Source organism: Jaculus jaculus, chromosome X (assembly GCF_020740685.1).
Source record: "Jaculus jaculus isolate mJacJac1 chromosome X, mJacJac1.mat.Y.cur, whole genome shotgun sequence".
Classification (NCBI taxonomy): domain Eukaryota; kingdom Metazoa; phylum Chordata; class Mammalia; order Rodentia; family Dipodidae; genus Jaculus; species Jaculus jaculus.
In genome coordinates this window covers 153,896,401-153,916,508 of record NC_059125.1, presented here as the reverse complement: position 1 = coordinate 153,916,508, position 20,108 = coordinate 153,896,401, and the positions used below count along the sequence as shown (strand labels likewise).

The 20,108-nt window shown below is 39.0% G+C and overlaps 1 protein-coding gene and 1 non-coding gene across 2 annotated transcripts; one reads left to right on the top strand and one right to left on the bottom strand.

Moving 5' to 3' along the window:
* The first annotated feature begins 2,757 nt into the window (after positions 1–2,757).
* Positions 2,758–2,864, top strand: LOC123456804. The gene has a single exon (XR_006634682.1). It is a non-coding gene; the product is annotated as a U6 spliceosomal RNA (small nuclear RNA).
* A 12,277-nt stretch (positions 2,865–15,141) lies between these two features.
* Positions 15,142–17,000, bottom strand: LOC101608396 (T-complex protein 1 subunit gamma-like). The gene has a single exon (XM_004672651.2). It carries the CDS (start codon positions 16,967–16,969, stop codon positions 15,332–15,334), a length of 1,638 nt encoding a protein of 545 aa, XP_004672708.1. The 5' UTR covers positions 16,970–17,000; the 3' UTR covers positions 15,142–15,331.
* Between the last annotated feature and the right edge of the window lie 3,108 nt (positions 17,001–20,108).

The window sequence follows — 20,108 nt, the reverse complement described above, 5'->3', positions numbered from 1 at the left end:
AGTGACATGGAGAAAGAAGTGAGGCTGCTTTCTAAGAGTACTTACAAAGAAAGAGAGCATGATATAATAGAAAAAAAAGATAAGAATCAGAATCATTGGATTTTACTTGCTAACTCAGTGACCTAGGTCAAAAGAATTCTCTCTGAGCTTCAGATTCTCGAATGACTGAGGATTCAGTAAGACAATGTGAGCAAATACTTCAATACTTCGTTAAAAGGGGCAGTGACAATACAGGTACTGACTAACAGAGACAATGTTATGATAATAAGAGCAGAGACTCTTAATCAAACAAACGCAGGCTTGAATTGTATCTTTGTTATTGGTTATGTGGACTTGAAGGAGTTCCTTAACCCTTCAATTCCCCATTTTTATAATTAAAATAATGATATCAAATAAATACTTGAATCATAACGTTGTTTGTCATTTACAAGGTATTTGATAATGACCACCTTTATAGCAAATAAACATATTTAAATAGGAAAATGTATGATATAAGCAGTAAAGGTAATGGTAATTAGAAAAACACTGAATAAAGCTACCACACTAACAGAAGTAACAGAGAGTACTTCTTTCAAGAATTTATATAATGAAAATAGGCCTTCAAAAGGAAGATATGATTAAAAATGAGGCAAAACTAAGGTCATAGCATAAGAAATGAGGAATTAAAATCTATAATAATAACTGATTCATTTTGGGAGGGAAAGTATGGCAAGTGAATGAAACTAATTCTCAATTTCCTAGCTTTAATGACCAGGTAGGCTAAGTAGTCATTCAACAAAAGTTTATTTAGTGCTTACTAGATTTTACAAATAGAAAGGTTGAGTTAAACTGATAGCATTTGTCCATTATATGTTTCAATCTAATAAAAAAGGCTATGAACAAAATAAATAAATTTAGTTCTAAACTGCAATGAATATTAGTAAAAAGTAGAGTTCTGTGCCAAAGAGATGTGTTAGTAAATAAAGGAAGTTGATGAGTCCTTGAGTAAAAAAAAACGATTTCATTTTTATTATGTTAAGTTTTTGCATAGCAATGGGAAGCAGAGGTATTCTGAAATTATAAGAAGACATGTATTTGGAACTCAGAGTAGGGTCTATTGTTGTAGTCAGGTTCGCATTGCTGGCAGAAATCACTTGACCAAGAGCAGCTTGTGGAACAGAAAAGGTTTATTTTGGTTTACAGACTCAAGGGGAAGCTCCATGATGGCAGGAGAAAATGATGGCATGAGCAGAGGGTGAACATCACCCCCCGTCTGACATAAGGTGGACAATAGGAACAGGAGAGAGTGCTAAACACTGGCATGGGGAAACTGGCTATAACACCCACCCCTAACAATACACCCCCTCCAGGAGGTATTAATTCCCAAATCTCTATCAGCTAGAAACCTAGCATTCAGAACACCTAAATTTATGGGGGACACCTGAATTATACCACCATATCTACATAGGAGTTATTAAAAGAAAAAAAATAATTCATATAGGGGTTAAGGTTGTAGTATTACATGAATCTACAATTAAAAGAGTAGTATGCCTAGATGGAGTAATATATTATCTTGTCTTTTGTCTTTGTTTTTTTTTTTTCTTTTTTCTTTTTCTTTTTTTCTTTTGTGAGGTAGGGTCTCATTCTGGCCCAGGCTGACCTGGAAGTCACTATGTAGTCACAGGGTGACCTTGAACTCATGGCGATCCTCCTACCTCTGCCTCCCCAGTGCTGGGATTAAAGGCATGCGCCACCTCTCCAGGATTTTGTCTTCCTTTTAATTGGAGCTAAGTGTCTTTGGTTGGCACACACCTGCTATAATTCAAACATAGTTCCTATAGTTTACTATTTTCTTTTTTTTTAATGTTTTTATTAGCATTTTCCATGATTATTAAAAAAATCCCATGGTAATTCCCTCCCTCCCCACCCCCCACGCTTTCCGCTTTGAAATTTCATTCTCAATCATATTACCTCCCCATCACAATCATTGTACTTACATATATACAATATCAACCTATTAAGTACCCTCCTCCCTTCCTTTCTCTTCCCTTTATGTCTCCTTTTTAACTTACTGGCCTCTGCTATTAAGTATTTTCATTCTCACGCAGACAACTTCCATACATATAGACCTTTTATCATAATCTCCTCCCACCACCTTCCCCTTTCCCTGTCCTGACTCCCCCTCCAATAAATTTCTTCTTTCCAACTAGCCTTTCTTCTATTTGATGTCATCATTTTTTCTCCTATTATTCGGGTCTTGTGTAGGCAGTGTCAGCGACATAAATACCATGACCACTTTGCATCTGGAAGACATTACATTCTTTCAGCCACCTCATCTGCAATGGTCCCTGAGCTTTGGAGGGTGTGACAGAGCTGTCTCACTTAGTGCTGAATACTCCACTGTAACATCTTCTTATTACTTTGGCCATTACTTTTGGTCACCCCGGTAATGGTCATTGCCATCTGAAAAGAGAAGCTTCTCTAACCAAAAGTGAGATTAGCATTAATATATGGGCATAAACCTAAGTATTGAAAGGGAAGTTTGGTAGGTGTAATATATCCATTTAGCTGGACAACAGTAGTAGTTTACCACCTAGGGTTTATGACCTACATAGCCATATGTTTTAGATTAAGTTTTCAACACTGGGCATTAATTCCCTTCCATGGAACAGGCCTCAAGTCCAATCAGAGAGCAGTTGGTTTTCCCCAAAACAGACATGCCACAATTGCACCAGTTGGTACATCTTCCCTGGCTGACCAGTTATAAAATCTGCAGGGGTGCTCGCTTCGGCAGCACATATACTAAAATTGGAACGATACAGAGAGGATTAGCATGGCCCCTGCACAAGGATGACACACAAATTCGTGAAGCATTCCATATTTAAAAAAAAAAAAAACATCTGCAGGGTCCACTGCTGGTTAGGACTAATAATACTTTTCTCCACCAACAGGCTATATAGCTCTTCCCAGCATTCTGATAGCTAGTCAACAAGGGAGGAGGCTTCCTGTTCAGCTCCAGCTTGATTTCTCTGTGATCTGCAGCACAAGCATGTGAAGTCTTTAGCAGTAGGGTCTCACCATCTGGTTCTGGTAGGAAACCAAGAGCCTTGACAATAGCCTGTAATGTTTTGAGAGTGCTAGGGTCTCCCTGACCAACAACTCACTGGAAGGTATCCCACCTCTGGTACTGAGTGTTTTTCTAATAACAATCTATGGCTTCTGGTCACAGCATTACCATCTTCACAGGATACTTCTGCCCAAGCACATGCTCTCTCTCCCTCTCTGCATACATATTATAAAAGTAATGAAATAATTATAAAGATTCTTGAAAGATTTTTTGTGGATATAGGCAAGTTGGTTCTAAATTTTATAAGGGAAATAAAGAAACCTGAATATCTAAGGTAATTTGAAAATGAAAAAATAAAGTTGGAGCAACCATATTACCTTATTTTAAGAAGGACTATAAACTTACAAGTATCAAAACAACATGGTATTGGAAAATGAATAAATAAATAGAACAATGAAGGGATGCAAGGGTAGGTATATACAGTTGATTTTGTCAAAGGTACAAAAGCAGTTTAATTGACAACTATTTCCAATATTTTTATTTATTTATTTGCAAGTAGGGAGAGAGATAGAGAAGACAGAGAGAGAGAAAGTGTGAGAGTGAGAGAGAGAAGGGGGTGCATCAGGGCCTCCAGCTACTATAATGAACTCCAGATGCATGTGCCACTTTATACATCTGGCTTTACATGGGTACTGGGAATAGAATCTGGGTTGTTAAGCTTTGTAGGCAAGCACCTTAACCACTGAACAATCCCTCCAGCCTAATAACTATTTTTAAAATATATTTTATTTACTTCTTATTTATGATAGAGAGAGAGAGAGAGGGAGAGAGAGAGAATAGGAGCGCCAGGGCCTCCAGCTACTGCAAATGCACTCCAGACACATGTGCCCCCTTGTGCATCTGGCTTATGTGGGTTCTGGGGAATTGAACCGAGGTCCTTTGGCTTTGCAGGCAAACGCCTTAACCCCTAAGCCATCTCTCCAACCCTGAGAACCATTTTTAACATATGGTGTTGCAACAAGTAGACATTAACATGCAGCAAAAGAAAACAAAAATATTCAGCATAACCTTATACAAATGTTACTTCAAAATAAATTATAATATAAATAAATGTAAACTACAGCATATGTTTTTATAACAATAGAATTTTTAAGGTAACAAAAATAGACTTACATATATTTGCATATATTTATCAATGAGCTAAATACTTTTAGAAGGATACACTTGAAATCACCACCAGTTACCTCTTGATTGAGTAAAGGGGCAATTAATGGAGGTTTTTAGTTTTCATTTTATACCTTCATGGTATATTTCTTCTTTAAGAATAAACATGCATTATTTACTTTAAAAATTATTTGTTGACAAATAATTATTTATTATAAACAATTATACAGAATTATATATACACATTTCATATTTATAAAGTACAGTGTGATTATCTTGAAAAATATTAAGAATACTAAGTCCTGGTAATGATATGAGCACCTAAGTATATTTTACATTAGTAAAGGAATGAAAATTAGTGCAGTAACTAGAAAATAGTATGGTACAAAGTTAAGGAATTTAACTGCTAAATTTCTATACTAGAGCTATGAAACCTTGTACCTGAGCACTAATATTTATACCAGCTCTTTATAATTGCTCCCTGTTGGAAATAATCCAAATGTCTTTTAATAAGTTAATGCATGAACAAATTGTTATATACACATAATAGAATACTATTCAGAATAAGAATAACTATTGGTATATACAAAATTTATAATTTTGAATATTGTTTCATAAAAGGAGTGTCAAAATAATATACTATCGTGCCATACATATAATCCTCTGTGAAAGGCAGGACTATAAGGTTAAGAAAACAGGCTGTCAGTATTTATGCATGGGGTAATATCTATAAAGAAGTAGGACAAGGGATTGAGGGCATTTAATTTTGTGGTGATAATGTATTTAGATATGTGTTAAATTCATAGAACACTTTCTGTATGTTAATTTTTTTGAGGTAGGGTCTCACTCTAGCTCAGGCTGATCTAGAATTCACTATGTAGTCTCAGAGTGGCTTCAAACTCATAGTAATCCTTCTACCTCTGCCTCCCAAGTGCTAGGATTAAAGGCATGCACCACCATGCTCCACCTGTATGCTAATTTAAAAATGATATTCAAAGTATTTTTAAAGTTAAAATTTAGTTTTAAATGTTGTTAGGAAGCACACTTTTCTTTTTTGGGACAATAGTAATTGAACTATCAAATATTTTTAGAGGCCAAATATGTAAAATAAATTTATTAAGTTATGCAAGTGGAAGAAAATATGAAATGGAGCCAGGCACGGTGGCACACACCTTTAGTTGCAGCACTTGGGAAGCTGAGGTAGGAGGATCTCCATGAGTTCAAGGCCAGCCTGGAGCTGGAATGAGTTCCTGGTCAACCTGGGCTAAAGTGAATAGAGTGAGACACTACCTCAGAATCACCAAAGAGAGAGAGAGAGAGAGAGAGAGAGGGAGGGAGTGGGAGAGAGAGAGAGGGAGGTTGTTTCCTTATGTAAGTAGAGGGGCAGGATACTTGGGGTGAAATGGCTTGTATGAGGTCAAAGGAGGTGATGGAGAAGAAATTAAAGATGTTATAAATAAGCCATATGGAAACCCTATAGGCTCATGTATTTAAACACTTAGTCCCTAATTGGTGGCACTGTTTTGGGAAGGTGGTGGAACCTTTAGGGATGAAGCCTTGAGGAAAGCCTTGAGGTTTTGTAGCCCTGCCCCACTTTTTTTCTCCCTCTACTTCCTGGTTACTGATGTGATTACTGGCTCCCCACTCCTTCCATGCTTTGCCAGCCATGAAACTTCCCCTGGAAATGTTAAGTAAATATATACCCTTCCCTTCCATAAGTTGTTGTAAGAGCCCTCCCAGAACAAAAGGAAGGCAACATGGAATCTATGTGTCTATGTATATGTAGCAACCCTGTATCATAGAATGTGCATGTAGCAGCCCTATAGTATAGAATAACCAATCAGAATATATAGGGTAGACAGTAAAACCTAAAATGTGGAACTTTTAGGGTACATAAGTAGTAATGGAATAACTGAGTCTGTTGGTACTTCTATAGTCAGCCCCACAATGCATGACCCACATACCCCAACAAGGAGGGTCCCTGTGGAGGGGGGAGGACAGGGAGGAGGCTAACAATAGTAACAACTTGACTGTATTCACTGAATACAAAAATAAAAAATATATATAAAAAAGAAAAGTAACTAAGAGAAAAAAAATAATTTAAAGCCAGGAGGAATGGTGCATGCCTTTAATTCCAGCACTTGGGAGGCAGAGGTAGGAAGATAGCCATGAGTTTGAGGCCACCTTGAGCTTACATAGTAAATTCCAGGTCAGCCAGAATTAGGGTGAAACCCTACTTTGAAAAACCAATACTAATACTAATAATAATTTGAGAAAATGTCACAATGGATGTAACCTATGAATATGTACCATTATTATATGTCAAATGGAAATTAAATAAAACTTTTTTTAAAAAAACCTAAAATGCAAAAAGCAAAGACTCTAGCTGGTGTGGTGGCACACGCCTTTAATCCCAGCACTCAGGAGGCAGAGGTAGGAGGATCATGGCTATGAGTTCAAGGTCACTCTGAGACTGCATAGTGAATTCCAGGTTAGCCTGAGCTAAAGTGAAACCCTACCTTGAAAAAAACCAAAACAAATCAGGTGCTAGTAGAGGGTACATATGACAATGCCCTGCTGTGTTAGGGTCTCAGCCTTTGGAGTCTAGAGCCCGCCTAAATAAATGCTGCTTAAAATTCTTAGTGTAACTCCTCTCTGTCTGAGAATCCCAAAACTATATTGCTTCTGGTCAGGTGCTTGTTAACAGAAACAAGAAAATAAATGATAAAGAACTCTACAATGAAAACTGCATGGTATTGAAGAAAGAAATTGAAGATAACACTACCAATCAAAATACCTCCCATGCTCATAGATCAGCAGAAATATTATCATTAAAATGCCCATATTACTCAAAGAAATCTAAAGGACCAATGCAATCCCCATCAAAATTCCAATGACATTTCCACAGAAATAGCAAAAAAGAACCTTAAAATTAAAATTGAAATTCGATTCTTCCAATTTCATTTATGTCTATTGTGACCTCTCCTTTTTCATTTCTTTTTTTTTTTTTAAATTTCAAGCTTGTCTTTTTTTTCACTTGATCAAATTGACCAGGGTTATCAATCTTGGTTTTTTGTTTTTCAAAGAACCAGCTTTTGGTGCCATCAATTTTTTTTAGATTCCAATTCATTAATTTATGTTCTGATCTTGATTATTTCTTTCTGTCTGGAGCTTTTTTGGGTTCGATTCTTGTTGTTTTTCCAATACCTTTAAATGGATGGTTAGGCTATTGATTTTGGAATCTCTCTGTCTTTGTTATGAAGGCATTTAGTGCTACAAATTTTCCTCTAAGGACTACCTTCATTGTGTCCCATAAGTTTTGGTATGTTGTGTTCTCATTGTCATTCAATTCTAGAAATTTTACAATTTCCTTTTTTATTTTATTCACTACCCGTTTATTTTTTAAAAGTGTGTTGTTCAGTCTCCAGGAGCTGATGGAGTTCCTGGTGTATCTCTTGTTATAATTTCTAGCTTTACAGCATTGTGATCTGATATCATGCAGGAAATTATGTCGATTTTCCTGAATATACGGAGGCAGGCGTTATGGCCTAATGTATGGTCCATAGGCTGTTGAGGAGAATATGTATTCTGTAGATTTTGGATAGAATGTTCTGTAGTTCTGTTTGATCTATGGTGTTGTTGAGTTCTCTTACTTCCCTGATGATTTTCTGTTTGCATGATCTGTCTATTGATGATAGTGGAGTATTGAAGTCCCCAACTATAATGGTGTTGGTGTTTATTTCTGTTTTGTTGTCAAGTAGGTTTTATTTTATGAACTGTGGTGCACCTGTGTTTGGTGCATATAGATTGATGATTGTGATATATTCTTGGTAGATCATGCCCTTGATAAGGAAGAAGTGGCCTTATTTGTCTTTTTTATTACTTTTGGTTTGAAGTCTATTTTATCAGATATTAATATAGCAACACCTGTTTGTTTCTTATTTCCTTTTGCCAACATTGTTCTTTTACTAAGGATTACTTTGATTATTCAAGGTCTTTTGTGCTTCCATATCAATTTGTAATGAAACAGGCATGGTACTGACACAGAAACAGGCACATAATCCAGGTCCAGTGGTACAAGTTTTTAATCTCAGCTACTTGGAATGCTGAAACAAGAGAATCACAAATTTAAGAGCTTCTTGGTATATAGAACAAGTTCAAGAAAAGCCTTGGCAACTTAGTGAGACTCTGTCTTAAAATATGCCACTTTAATAAGTGATGCTGGGAAAACTAGATGTCCACATATATTGAAGTAAAGCTAGAGCCCTATCATATCTCTCTCATCCTGTACAAAAATCAATTCAAAATGGATCAAAGATATTTAATCAACCATGAAACTACTAGGGGTAAACATATAAATTGTTCAAGGTATAGGCATAGAAAGACTTTTGAATAGAATTCCAATGCACAGGAAACAAAATTAATAATTTACACATGGAATTACTCCAGATTAAAGGTTTCTGAGCTATGCATAAGGACTGATACACATCTGTCATCATAGCAACTAAGATAATGATGCAGGAGGATCAGGTTTTAGGCCAACTTGGGCTATATAGTGAGAGAGAGAGAGAGAACTTGTTTGAAAAGTCTTTTCAAAAGAGGAAATACAGGGGCTGGAGAGATTGCTTAGTGGTTAAGGTGCTTGCCTGAAAAACCAAAGGACCCAGGTTCAGCTCCCCAGGACCCATGTACGTAAGTCAGAAGCACAAGGAGCACATGCAACCGGAGTTGGTTTGCAGTGGCTGGAGGCCCTGGCACACCAATTCTCTCTCTTTCTCTTCCTCCCTATTTCTGTATCTCTTTCTCTCTCTAATAAATAATTAAATAAAATAACTAAAAATGAGGAAATACAAATGGTCAATAAATACTTGAAAAAGTGTTCAACATTCTGGGCTACAAGGGAGATGCAAATTTAAACTGCTTTGAGATTCCATTAGAATGGCTAACATCAAGAAAACAGTAAATTGTTGGTGATGATGTGGGGGAAAAGGAATTTAACTTGCATACTGCTAATGGGAATATAAACTAGTGCAGCCACTATGGAAATCAGAATGAAAGTTCTGTAGGAATTCAAAATAAATCTATCACATGAACCCACTCATCTCTCCATACACAAAAATCAAGTCCAAATGGATTAAAGGCCTCAATATAAGACCTGAAACTCTTTTCCTACTGGAAGAAAAAATATGAGGCACTCTCCATTATATAGGAGTGGGGAAAGACTTCCTGAATAAATCCCCAGTAGCACAGGAAATTAAAAAATCACACAGCCAATGGGGTCTCATGAAGCTAAAAAGCTTTTGCATAGACAAACATACCATAAACGTAGCCAATAGATTGCCCACTGAATGGGAGAAAATTTTCACCAGCAGCTGACAGAAGCCTAATATCTAGCATCTACAAAGAACTAAAAAAAAAAAACAAAAAACTAAACAATAAAAAATCAAGCAACACACTCCAAAAATATGGGAGAGAACTGAATAAGGAGTTCTTAGAGGAAGAATTACAAATGGCTAACCCACACTTAAGAATAGGTTCAACATCCTAACCATTAGGGAAATGCAAAGTAAAACAACCATGAGATTCCACCTTACTCCAGTAAGGGTGGCAATCATTAAATCCTAAAGACAGGGGATGCAAAGATAGCTTAGTGGTTAAGGCATTTGCCTGCAAAGCCAAAGGATTCCAGTTTGACTCTCCAGGACCCTTGTAAGCCAGATGCACAAGGGGGTGCATGCATCTGGAGTTCATTTGCAGTGGCTGGAGGTCCTGGCATGCCTATTTTCTCTTTCTTTCTCTCTGTCTCTCTCCCTCTTTCTCTCAAATAAATAAAAAAAAAACATATATTTTTAAAAATCTAAAGCCAAATGTTGGCAAAGATGTGGGGAAAGAGGAACCTTCATCCACTCTTGGTGGAAATGTAAACTGGTACAACGACTATGGAGATCAATTTGGAAATTCCTGAAAATCATGAACATAGAGCTACCAACAGACCCAGTTACTCCTTTACTGGGCATTTATCCTAAATTCTCCATGCATCAACACATAAGTCATATATAGTATTCCTGGGTATATATTCAAAGGACTCTAAGTTCACATATCACAGAGATGCTGCACATCTATGTTTATTGCTGCACTACTTACAGTAAAGATATGGAACTAAGTTGGGCATGGTGGTGCATGCTTTTAATACCAGCACTCAGCACTCGGGAGGCAGAGGTAGGAGGATCACTGTGAGTTCAAAGCCACCCTGAGACTACATAGTGAATCCTAGGTCAGCCTGGACCAGAGTAAGACCCTACCTTGAAAAAAAAAAAGGTATGTAACCAACACAGATATCCATCAAATGGATGAATGGGAAATAGAACATAGAATATATACACAATAAATTTTATGTAATTGTAAATAAAAATGAAATTATAATTTTCGTGGAGAAATGGATGGAACTGTAGGCTATCATATTAAGTGAAATAAGCTGGGCTTGGAAAGACAAACATTGCATATTTTCTCTCATATGCATAAATTAGGTGATAAAAAGGACATAAATATAGAAGGAGACTATTAATAATTGGAAGGGGATGAGGGTAAAAAAAGAGAGTTAAAATTGTTCACTCATTGAAGTTGAATATGATCAAATAAGTTATATGGATGCAAGAAATATTACTATGAAACCAACTCCTACAAATGAACCTCAGCACTATTAACATATGTCAATTAAAGTAAGATCTTTTTGCTTCTTCCTCAAAAAACATCAAATGTGAGATGTATGCCAATGCAATGGGAAGGCCTAGAGAACCCAGGGGACCAGGCTTGTGAGCTCAGAGGCTTCCACTGAAGCTAAGATAGTCATATTGTGGAGGCAAATTTAAGGACAAGGAGCCACCGACTTGAGCCATCTGGTCAAGGACATGAAGAACAGATCCTGGAGGCAATGTTTGTTCACTCTGCCCATCAAGGATTCCTGGATTATTGACTTCTTGTGAAATGTGTCTTAAGGATGAGGCTTTGAAGAACATGCTAGTGCAGAAGCAGACTCATCATAATAAGTGCAACAGGTTCAAGGTATTAGAATTTCTCTGGGCAAGGCGGGGCTGGGTTAGGACTCTCCCACTCTGCATAGTTACACTAGGTTTCACCCATGTGGCTTTAGTACCAGGAGAAAGACAGACAGAGGGGGAGAGAGAGAGAGAGAGAGAGAGAGAGAGAGAGAGAGAGAGAGAGAGAGAGAGAGAGAGAGAGAGAGAGGGAGGGAGAGGAAAGAGCTACTCAGGACTTGAGATTGACTTCATGGTAGCTTCTCTTGTTTACAGGAGCACCTAGACCCTAATTAGGATGTGTCACCAATGCATTGCAGCGCCATAGGCTCCTGATTTAAGTCTCTCCACAGGCTTTGGTTGCTACTGGGAAGTAGAACTGTCATTTTGGTCTGGGTGTTAAATGTTCCAAGGAGGTAGACAATGTCACATGAGGGACCATCATCTTCGCTAAGCTTTCCATTGTTCCTGAGTGGAGAAGCTACTGGGAGATCAAGATCTGCAAGCCACACACAGTCCCATGCAAGGTAACAGGCCACTGTGGCTTTCCGCTGGTGGTGTCTCACCCCCAGGAACATTGTTTCTGCCCCTGTGCCCAAGAAGCCGCTGATGATGGCTGCCATTGATGACTGCTACACTTCAGCCAGGGGCTTCACTACCACCCTGGGTGACTTTGCCAAGATTATCTTTGATGCTATCTCAAGACCTAAAGCCATCTGATCCCCACCTTCTGGAAAGAGACCCTGGTCACCATGTCTCCCTGCCAGGAATTCACTGACCATCTTGTAAAATCCATACCAGAGTCTCAGTCCAGATGACCCAGGCTTTTGCTATGGGTATCACATAAGGTTTTATACAGAGAAATAAAGTGAGTTAAGCCTGGTAAAAATGAGACCTTTGTGTGCACACTTGTTTATATACATATTTTCATGTATGTATAAAATGTCAAAATACTAATAATATGCAACGAATATAACACTGAATTTTTTATTAAACTTTTAAAATATTTTATTTATTTAGTTGAGAAATAGAGACAAGGAGGGAAGGAGAGAGAGAGAGATAAAGAGACAGAGACAGAGAGAGAGAGAACATCCTCGTGTGTATCTGGCTTACATGGGTACTAGGAAATCAAACTTGGGTCTTCAGGCTTTGCATGTAAAGGCCTTAACTGCTAAGTCATTTCTACAGCCCAACATTCAATATTTTAACAATAATTTTTAAAATTTGTTTGCAAGGGAAGAGAGAGGGAGAAAGAATGGGTATGCCAGGGCCTCTCGCTCCTACAAATGAATTCCAGACATATGCTCCACTTTGTGCATCTGGCTTTATGTGGGTACTGGGGAATCAAACCCAGGCTAGTAGGCTTTGCAAGCAAGTGCCTTAACTGTTGAACCATCTCTCCAGCCTCAAGGACAGACACTGATAAAGCTAATTTTTAGCTTCATAAGAAAGCTTCAATTTTACCACGAGAAAGCATTTACATATTACTTGTAAAATTATGTTTTAAAACTTATAAAATATTTTTAATTGGGGAGTAGAGTAATTATACATAATCATCTTTGGTGCAATCATATCATACCTGTTTTCTTGTTTTTAAACAGATATAGTAGTATTATTTACTTCAAAGTGTCATAGTAAAATGATACACACAAAAGCCTTAAGACTGCTAAATAAATACAAGTAACCCCCACCCAAGCAAAAAATTACTACTAAATACAGAGCAAGTGATCAATAGGTCTTTGTATTTTGGCAATATTTCTATTTCTGTTTCTTAGTAGGCCTGTGGATTGGTATATTAAAGATAAATGGATATTGTGTTTTGTAACTATGATAATGAAATGTAGGTTAATAACATTTAGGATAATAATAGCATATTAATTTACTAAATATTTTGAATATATATTATGGGCAATTGTACCTATAGTATTGCTATATTTTAAAAATATGCATTTTTATTTATTTGAGAGAGAGAGAGAAAGAGGGAAAGAGAGAGAAAGAGGAGAGAATAGATATGCCAGCAGCTCCGGCCACTGTAAATGAACTCCAGATGCATGTGCTTCCTTGTGTATCAGGCTTACATGGGTATGGGGGAATCAAACCTGGGTCCTTAGACTTTGCAGGCAAGTACCTTAATGACTAAGTCATCACTCCAGCTGAACATTTAAATTCTGTTGAGTTTTTTTGAAGTAAGTTCTCATTTTTAGCCCAGGCTGACCTAGAATTCACTATGTAGTCTTAAGCTGGCCTTGAACTCACCATAATCATCCTACCTCTGCCTCTCAAGTGCTGGGATTAAAGGCATGTGCTATCACACCCCACTTTCATAGATTGATATCTGTTTGAAAAGCCATAGCGTGACTTTCAATGGCTTTATCAGTGATTCAGATGAAAGAAAAATTTGATATAAATCTTCAAAAGAATACAAATTCCACTGATAATATCTAAGGTTGAGTTTAATAAGAGGGAAATATATTTCCTTAAAACATAAAATCAGGGGCTGGAGAGATGGCTTAGCAGTTAAGTGCTTGCCTGTGAAGCCTAAGGACCCCAGTTCAAGGCTCAATCCCCCAGCACCCATGTTAGCCAGATGCCCAAGGGGGCGCATGCATCTGGAGTTTGTTTGCAGTGGCTGGAGGCCCTGGCATGCCCATTCTCTCTCGCCCTCTTTCTCTCTCTGTTGCTCTCAAATAAATAAATAAAAATAAACAAAACCATAAAATCATCTTAAATTAGATATTAAAGTTTTTCTTATCCAGTAGCTTCCCAATGATATAATATTCTTATGAGCATCCCAAATTAAAATAAAAGCATTCTATAGCATCTTAATGCTCCTTTGAACAGGGGATTCATTATTTAGTGAAAAAGTTGGTAAATTGTTGGATATCTGGAATTCTACTTCTGTTTATCTTAAATTAGCAATTCTATTACCTCAGGAACTGGCTCCTTTTATCTCATCTTTTACATGACAATTTTTTGAATATTTGTAGACAGTGATCAGGGTAGCCTAAAATCATATTGTTCAGGTTAAAATTCTTTTATCTTTAATTTTCCATCCTATCACCCTCCTTGTCCTTTGTACCAATTCCAGCTTACTGGTGTTCTACTTAAAGTTTAGGGCTTAGTATTTTTGTTTCAGGGTAAATATATCAATTATTGAAACTCATAACTTTTGCACATATCAGAGAGATAATCTGGAGCAGTTATTCTTCTAATGACCCCACATAATTAACCCTTGTGGTGTCTAATTAAAAATAAACATATATCAGTGTCCCTATGTTTCCCTGAGGAACTGTTCTAATTCATCTTGTCCTCTGGCTACCATTTTACATAAGATATCCATAGGGCAGTTAATTTTGGAAACACATATGATGGAAAATTGCAGTTCAGGTTTTTTTCTTACTTTTAATCAGCTCTCTTTATACTAAAGGATCATTTTGTTATACCCATTATTCTTCCATCAATGACTTATATGTAGGCAATACTGAACAACATTTAAAATGGTATGGCCTAAATTAAACCCATCCTCAGACCTACTCAAGTTACCCCTCTGTGTTTACAGAAACAATATTCTCCACCAGGGTAAACTTTGGCATACACTCTCAGAAATAGCATAGTTCTGTGGATTAAATTCAAGTGGAGTTGAGTTCCTGGTCCTCCACCTCCCAGTTCCCAGGCTTCTAGTTCCCCTGCCACTGGTGTGGGGTGTCTGGGACCCTACATACATATGCAGCAACAGAATATGCAGCAAGAGTTGGCCTAGGCTTCCTCTTCCCCTGTGATGGGATTAGGGAACCACCAGATCCCAATATGTGTTGTTGAGGCAGAATTGGGGGCTCATGAGGGATCCCCCAGAATATATGAATCCCAAGTTTTAGGTTTTGTCCTATCTTTTTTTTTTTTTTTCAAATGACTTAGATTTAATCACTGGAGCAAACTGAATGGAAAGCTTACAAGAAGAGTACAGGCCAGTGACTTTTGCAAACTGTGCTTGGCAGACTGGGGCTGCCCAACCTGATCCCTTCCAAACACAGACACCCACAGTGTTCCTGGAACTCTGGCTCAGTGCGCTGGTCACCGTGCCCACCGCTCACTCCTGGCCAGCATCAGGAGCACTGCTTTGCCGGCTCTGCTCATCACCCTTCTTCTTGTGGCCTGAGACGATGTCATCAATCCTCAGCAGCAGAACTGCAGTCTCCACTGCCGTCTTGTATGTTTGTAGCTTCACAGCCAATGGCTCCCATATGCCCAGTTCTTTCATGTCCACCAAGGTACCAGTCTCACCATTTACACCCCAGGTCTCACAGTTCTCCTGGGTATGCTTGGCGTGAAGGGAGGTTAGCAGACGGATGGTACTGGCCCCACAGTTCTGGATCAGGGTACGAGGGATGACTTCTAAAGCTTGGGCAGCAGCCCTGTATGGCCACTGTTCCACACCAGTCATGGCTTTAGACTTTTCTGTCAAGGCATGGGCCACAGCCATTTCAGAGGCTCCGCCCCCTGGTACCAGCTGAGGGTCCAGGAGAACATTGTGGCAAACCTGCATGGCATCCTGGAGATTGCGTTCTACTTCCATGAGAATCTCTTTGCTGGCTCCCCTGAGGAGAACAGTGCAGGCCTTGGGGTCTTTGCACTCAGTGATGAACGTAAAGTACTCATCTCCAATCTTCTTGATTTCCAACAGGCCTGCTCCTGTGCCAACATCTTCTTCTGTCAACTCCTCTGGTCGACTGACTATCCGGGCCTCACAGGCTCTTGGGATACGGTTATTGTCTGTCTTCTGGACTCTGCGAATGGCTGTGATGTTGGCCCGCATGAGGTAGTGCTGAGCTAAATCTGAAATGCCCTTTTCTGTGATGACCACATCAGGCTTCAGCTGGATAATGTCCTCGCAGAGCTGCTGGATGTACTCTTCCTCCATTTGGAGGATGCGGGTGAAGTCCTCCTCTCGTGTAATGTCAATGTCAGTCTGACTTTCCCCTTTCTTATACTCCAGAGAAGAATCCAGCAACACAATGCGAGGGTTCTTGATCAAGCGCCGCATTCGAGGATGGGTCACATCCTTGTTAATCATGACTCCACGTAGCACACATGAGTCTTCAATGAAGCCCCCAGGTATCTTTTCCACCTTTGCATATTTCTTGATGTCAATCTCCTTTCGGCCATTCTCTTCAAACTGTACAGTCTTGACAGCATCCAAGGCAATGTTGCAAGCCAAAGAGGACCACCTACTGATGACTTTGGTGGAAATGGAACTTTTGATGATGTTCAGCATCATATCGCAGTTATTGACATCAACAGGGATACTGATTTTCTTCAGCGTGCTGATCATATCATCCAGTGCTGTGTGGTAAGCACTGATCACCACTGTGGGATGCATCTGCTGCTCCAGGAAATGCTCAGCCACAGACAGCATTTCTCCAGAAAGAATAATTGCTGATGTGGTCCCATCTACAACCTCTTCATCCTGGGTCCGGCTAATTTCAATCATAGACTTGGCTGCTGGATGCTGAACTTGAATCTCTCGAAGAATGGCATTGCCATCATTGGTCATCACGATGCCTCCCATCGGGTCCAAAAGCATCTTCATCATGGACTTGGATCCCAAACATGTCCTGATGACAACTGCAATTGTCTTAGCAGCATTGATGTTTCCAGACTGAACTTTCCTTCCAGATTCACGCTTTGTATTCTGACTGAGCACGAGCACTGGACGGTGGCCCATCATGGCGGCACGCTGTGCAGCTGAGGACCCAGAGATGGGCTGGGGCAGGGGCGAACCAACCGGCGGAACCTTCTTCTGTCCTATCTTTGATAAAGAATTAATGTAGGGAGAAAGGCTGTTTGCTGGGAACAGGTAGACACCAAGGAAGTGCTCACTAGGAGCAGGGAGCTGCAGGGGAAAGCCTGATCACTGGGGTCAGGTAGACACTGGTGAACCCATATCCAGCCCTGGCTACCTCTTCTGATTATCACCAAGCCACACCCCTGCCTGCCACCACATTCCTGCATTCCTGCTCCAGTCATCCTTGCAGACTGATGCCCCCAAACCAGCCACATCTGTGGACCTTGGTCAGACACCCCACACCCACTGCCCACACCTCCTGAAATGTGTCCCCACTGCCTCCTTGGAGACATGGAGCACAGGAGCACATGACAAGCCCAGGGGAAATCCATGCACCTCCACAACCTGCTCAGCTGGGGTACAGTGGGGGAATAGGAGAAAGTGCTGCTGGTCCTGAGCCCACAGGCAAGGCACCACTCTGAACCTCCAAACCAGCCCTTGTATCATTCATCAGCCCAAAGCTGGTGGGACGTTTGCAATCTCCACAACCTTTGTGTCTACCCTTATAACTCCATCCCTTTCCAATCTAATTCCAACCTGAAACAAAATACTCACTGAATATCCTACAAGGACAAATTCTTGCCTCCTCCTTGATAAAATAAGACTTTTACACCTGAGATGGTTAGACCCCAACACACACACACACACACACACACACACACACACACACAAAACAAACAAACAAACAAACAAAAGTCAACAAACAGAGATCTCCACCAAAGATGCTGAGTCCCACACTGGAAGCCTCCAGTGAAAACATAGAGGAAAAAACAGAAATTGAATCTCAAAATGCAAGCACAATAAGCTATGTGGTTCTGACCAAGCAAATTGCTGAAGTGGAAGCAAATCATCAGAAAAAGAATGATTATATAAATAAAATGCACACAGCCTTCATCACTAGACCTAACTTAATTGAGGAAAGCCATAGAGACTTCAAAACAGATAAATGAATTGAAGGTGAGTCAACAAATAGAGGATTTCAATAACAAGCTGATTAAGCTTAGTGAAGACATGATCAAATGTAAGAATGAATTCCAGGAAGCATCAAGAAAATCAAACTTCAACCTGAAATTGCACCACAAAAAAGAGATGGACATGATGCAGAAAAACACAACAGAAAAAAAAGCATTATGGAAGTTGTCAATACAAAAAGAAAGAAAATAAAATAAAATTGAGCTCTTTAAAGTCTCTCTAGAGCCTCACTAACAGAGTCAATCAAATGGAGGACAGAACCTCTGGGCTGGAAGACAAGACAGAAGAAACAGTTTGGGGGTCCAAAAACTTTGATAACTTCAAACAATCATGCAAACAGAATATGAAGGAACTGTGGGATACCCTAAAATGACCAAACATCTGGATCATGGGCATAACAGAAGGGGAAGAAATCTAGCCCAGAGGCATAGAGAACATATTCAACAAAATTATTGAAGAAAACTTCCCCAATTCTGTAAAAAATAGGCCCATCCAGATACAAGAAGCTCACAGAACACTAAACAGACAGGACCAAAGAAGAAACTCTCCAAGGCACATGATAGTTAAACTCTAAACAATGAAAGCAAAGAGACAGTGCTAAAGGCAGTAAGAGAAAAGCAACTCATTACATACAAAGGAAATCCCATAGAGTTACCTCAGATTTTTCAATGGAAATCATGAAAACCAAGAGGGCTTGGAATGGAGTACTTCAAAACTTAAAATACTATAGCTTCCAACCAAAATTACTATGCTCAGAAAAATTATCCCTTATAATAGATGGAGAAAGGAAAAAAAAATCTATAACAAAAGCCAGTTTTATGATTATATGGAAACAAATGCAAACCTACAGAGTATGCTTCAGGAAATACTACACACAGAAGAGTCAAACAACCAACTTCAAGAGCCTACAAGAGGACAAACATGATAAGCAAAACTAGAGCAGGCATGAAAACATTCAAAGCACCAAACCCTATAAACCTTACAGCATGGTAGGGATTAAGTCAGTCCTTGCAGTTATAACTTTAAATATTAATGGACTTATGTCACTCATAAAATGACACAAATTAACAAGGTGGATCAGAAAAAAAAAATGGACCTTAAAACTTCTGCGTTCAAGAAACCCACATCACCATTACCCCAGGGTAAAAGGATAGAAAATAATTTTCCAAGCAAATGGAAAGAAGAAACAAGCAGAAGTGGCTATATTAATATGTGACTATATTACTCAGGGTTCTCTAGAGAAACAGAGCTGATAGAATGAATTGTCTTAAAAGGGAATTTAGTGGATTAGCTTATGGCAGTCCAACAATAGCAGTTTGCAGGCCTGAGAGTCAAGGAACCTGGTTGTTACTCAGTCCACTAGGTTGGATGCCTCAGCAGACCCAATCTTGCACTGAAGGCCTAGAGGCTTTATAGAGAGCTACTGGTCTTCAGTCTACACTGGTATTCGGTCCACACTGGTATTCAGTCCATGCTGGTATTCAGTCAAGCTGGAAGGAAGCCAGCAGCACAGGTGGGAAATTCTTTTCTCCCAGAGATTCTTTAGAACCTCTGACGGGGGTGTCCCACTCTGGGAGAAAGGCTCACCCTGGGGGAAGAACTTCCTTCTTCAGTTAATCCTTCCTGGAAGCAACCTCAGAGAGCCCCTGAAGAGAAATGTCTGTGGATTCCTAAACAGATCAAGTTGATGATAAAACTTAACCATCACACTGACAAAATGGACTTCAAACCAAAAGTAATTAAAAAGACAACAAAAGCCACTTTTTACTCATCAAGGGAATGATCCAACAGGAGGAAATCACAGTCATAAATCTATATGCACCAAATGCAGGTGCACCACATTTTATAAAGCAAAACCTACTTGACAATAAGTCATAAATAAATCCCAATACCATCATAGTAGGAAACCTCAATACCCCCTATCATCATTAGACAGATCATTCAGGCAGAAAATCAACAGGGAAATAATAGATCTTAACAACACCATAGATCAATTGTACTTAACAGACATCTACGAATATTTCACCCCCAATTCTATAGAATACACATT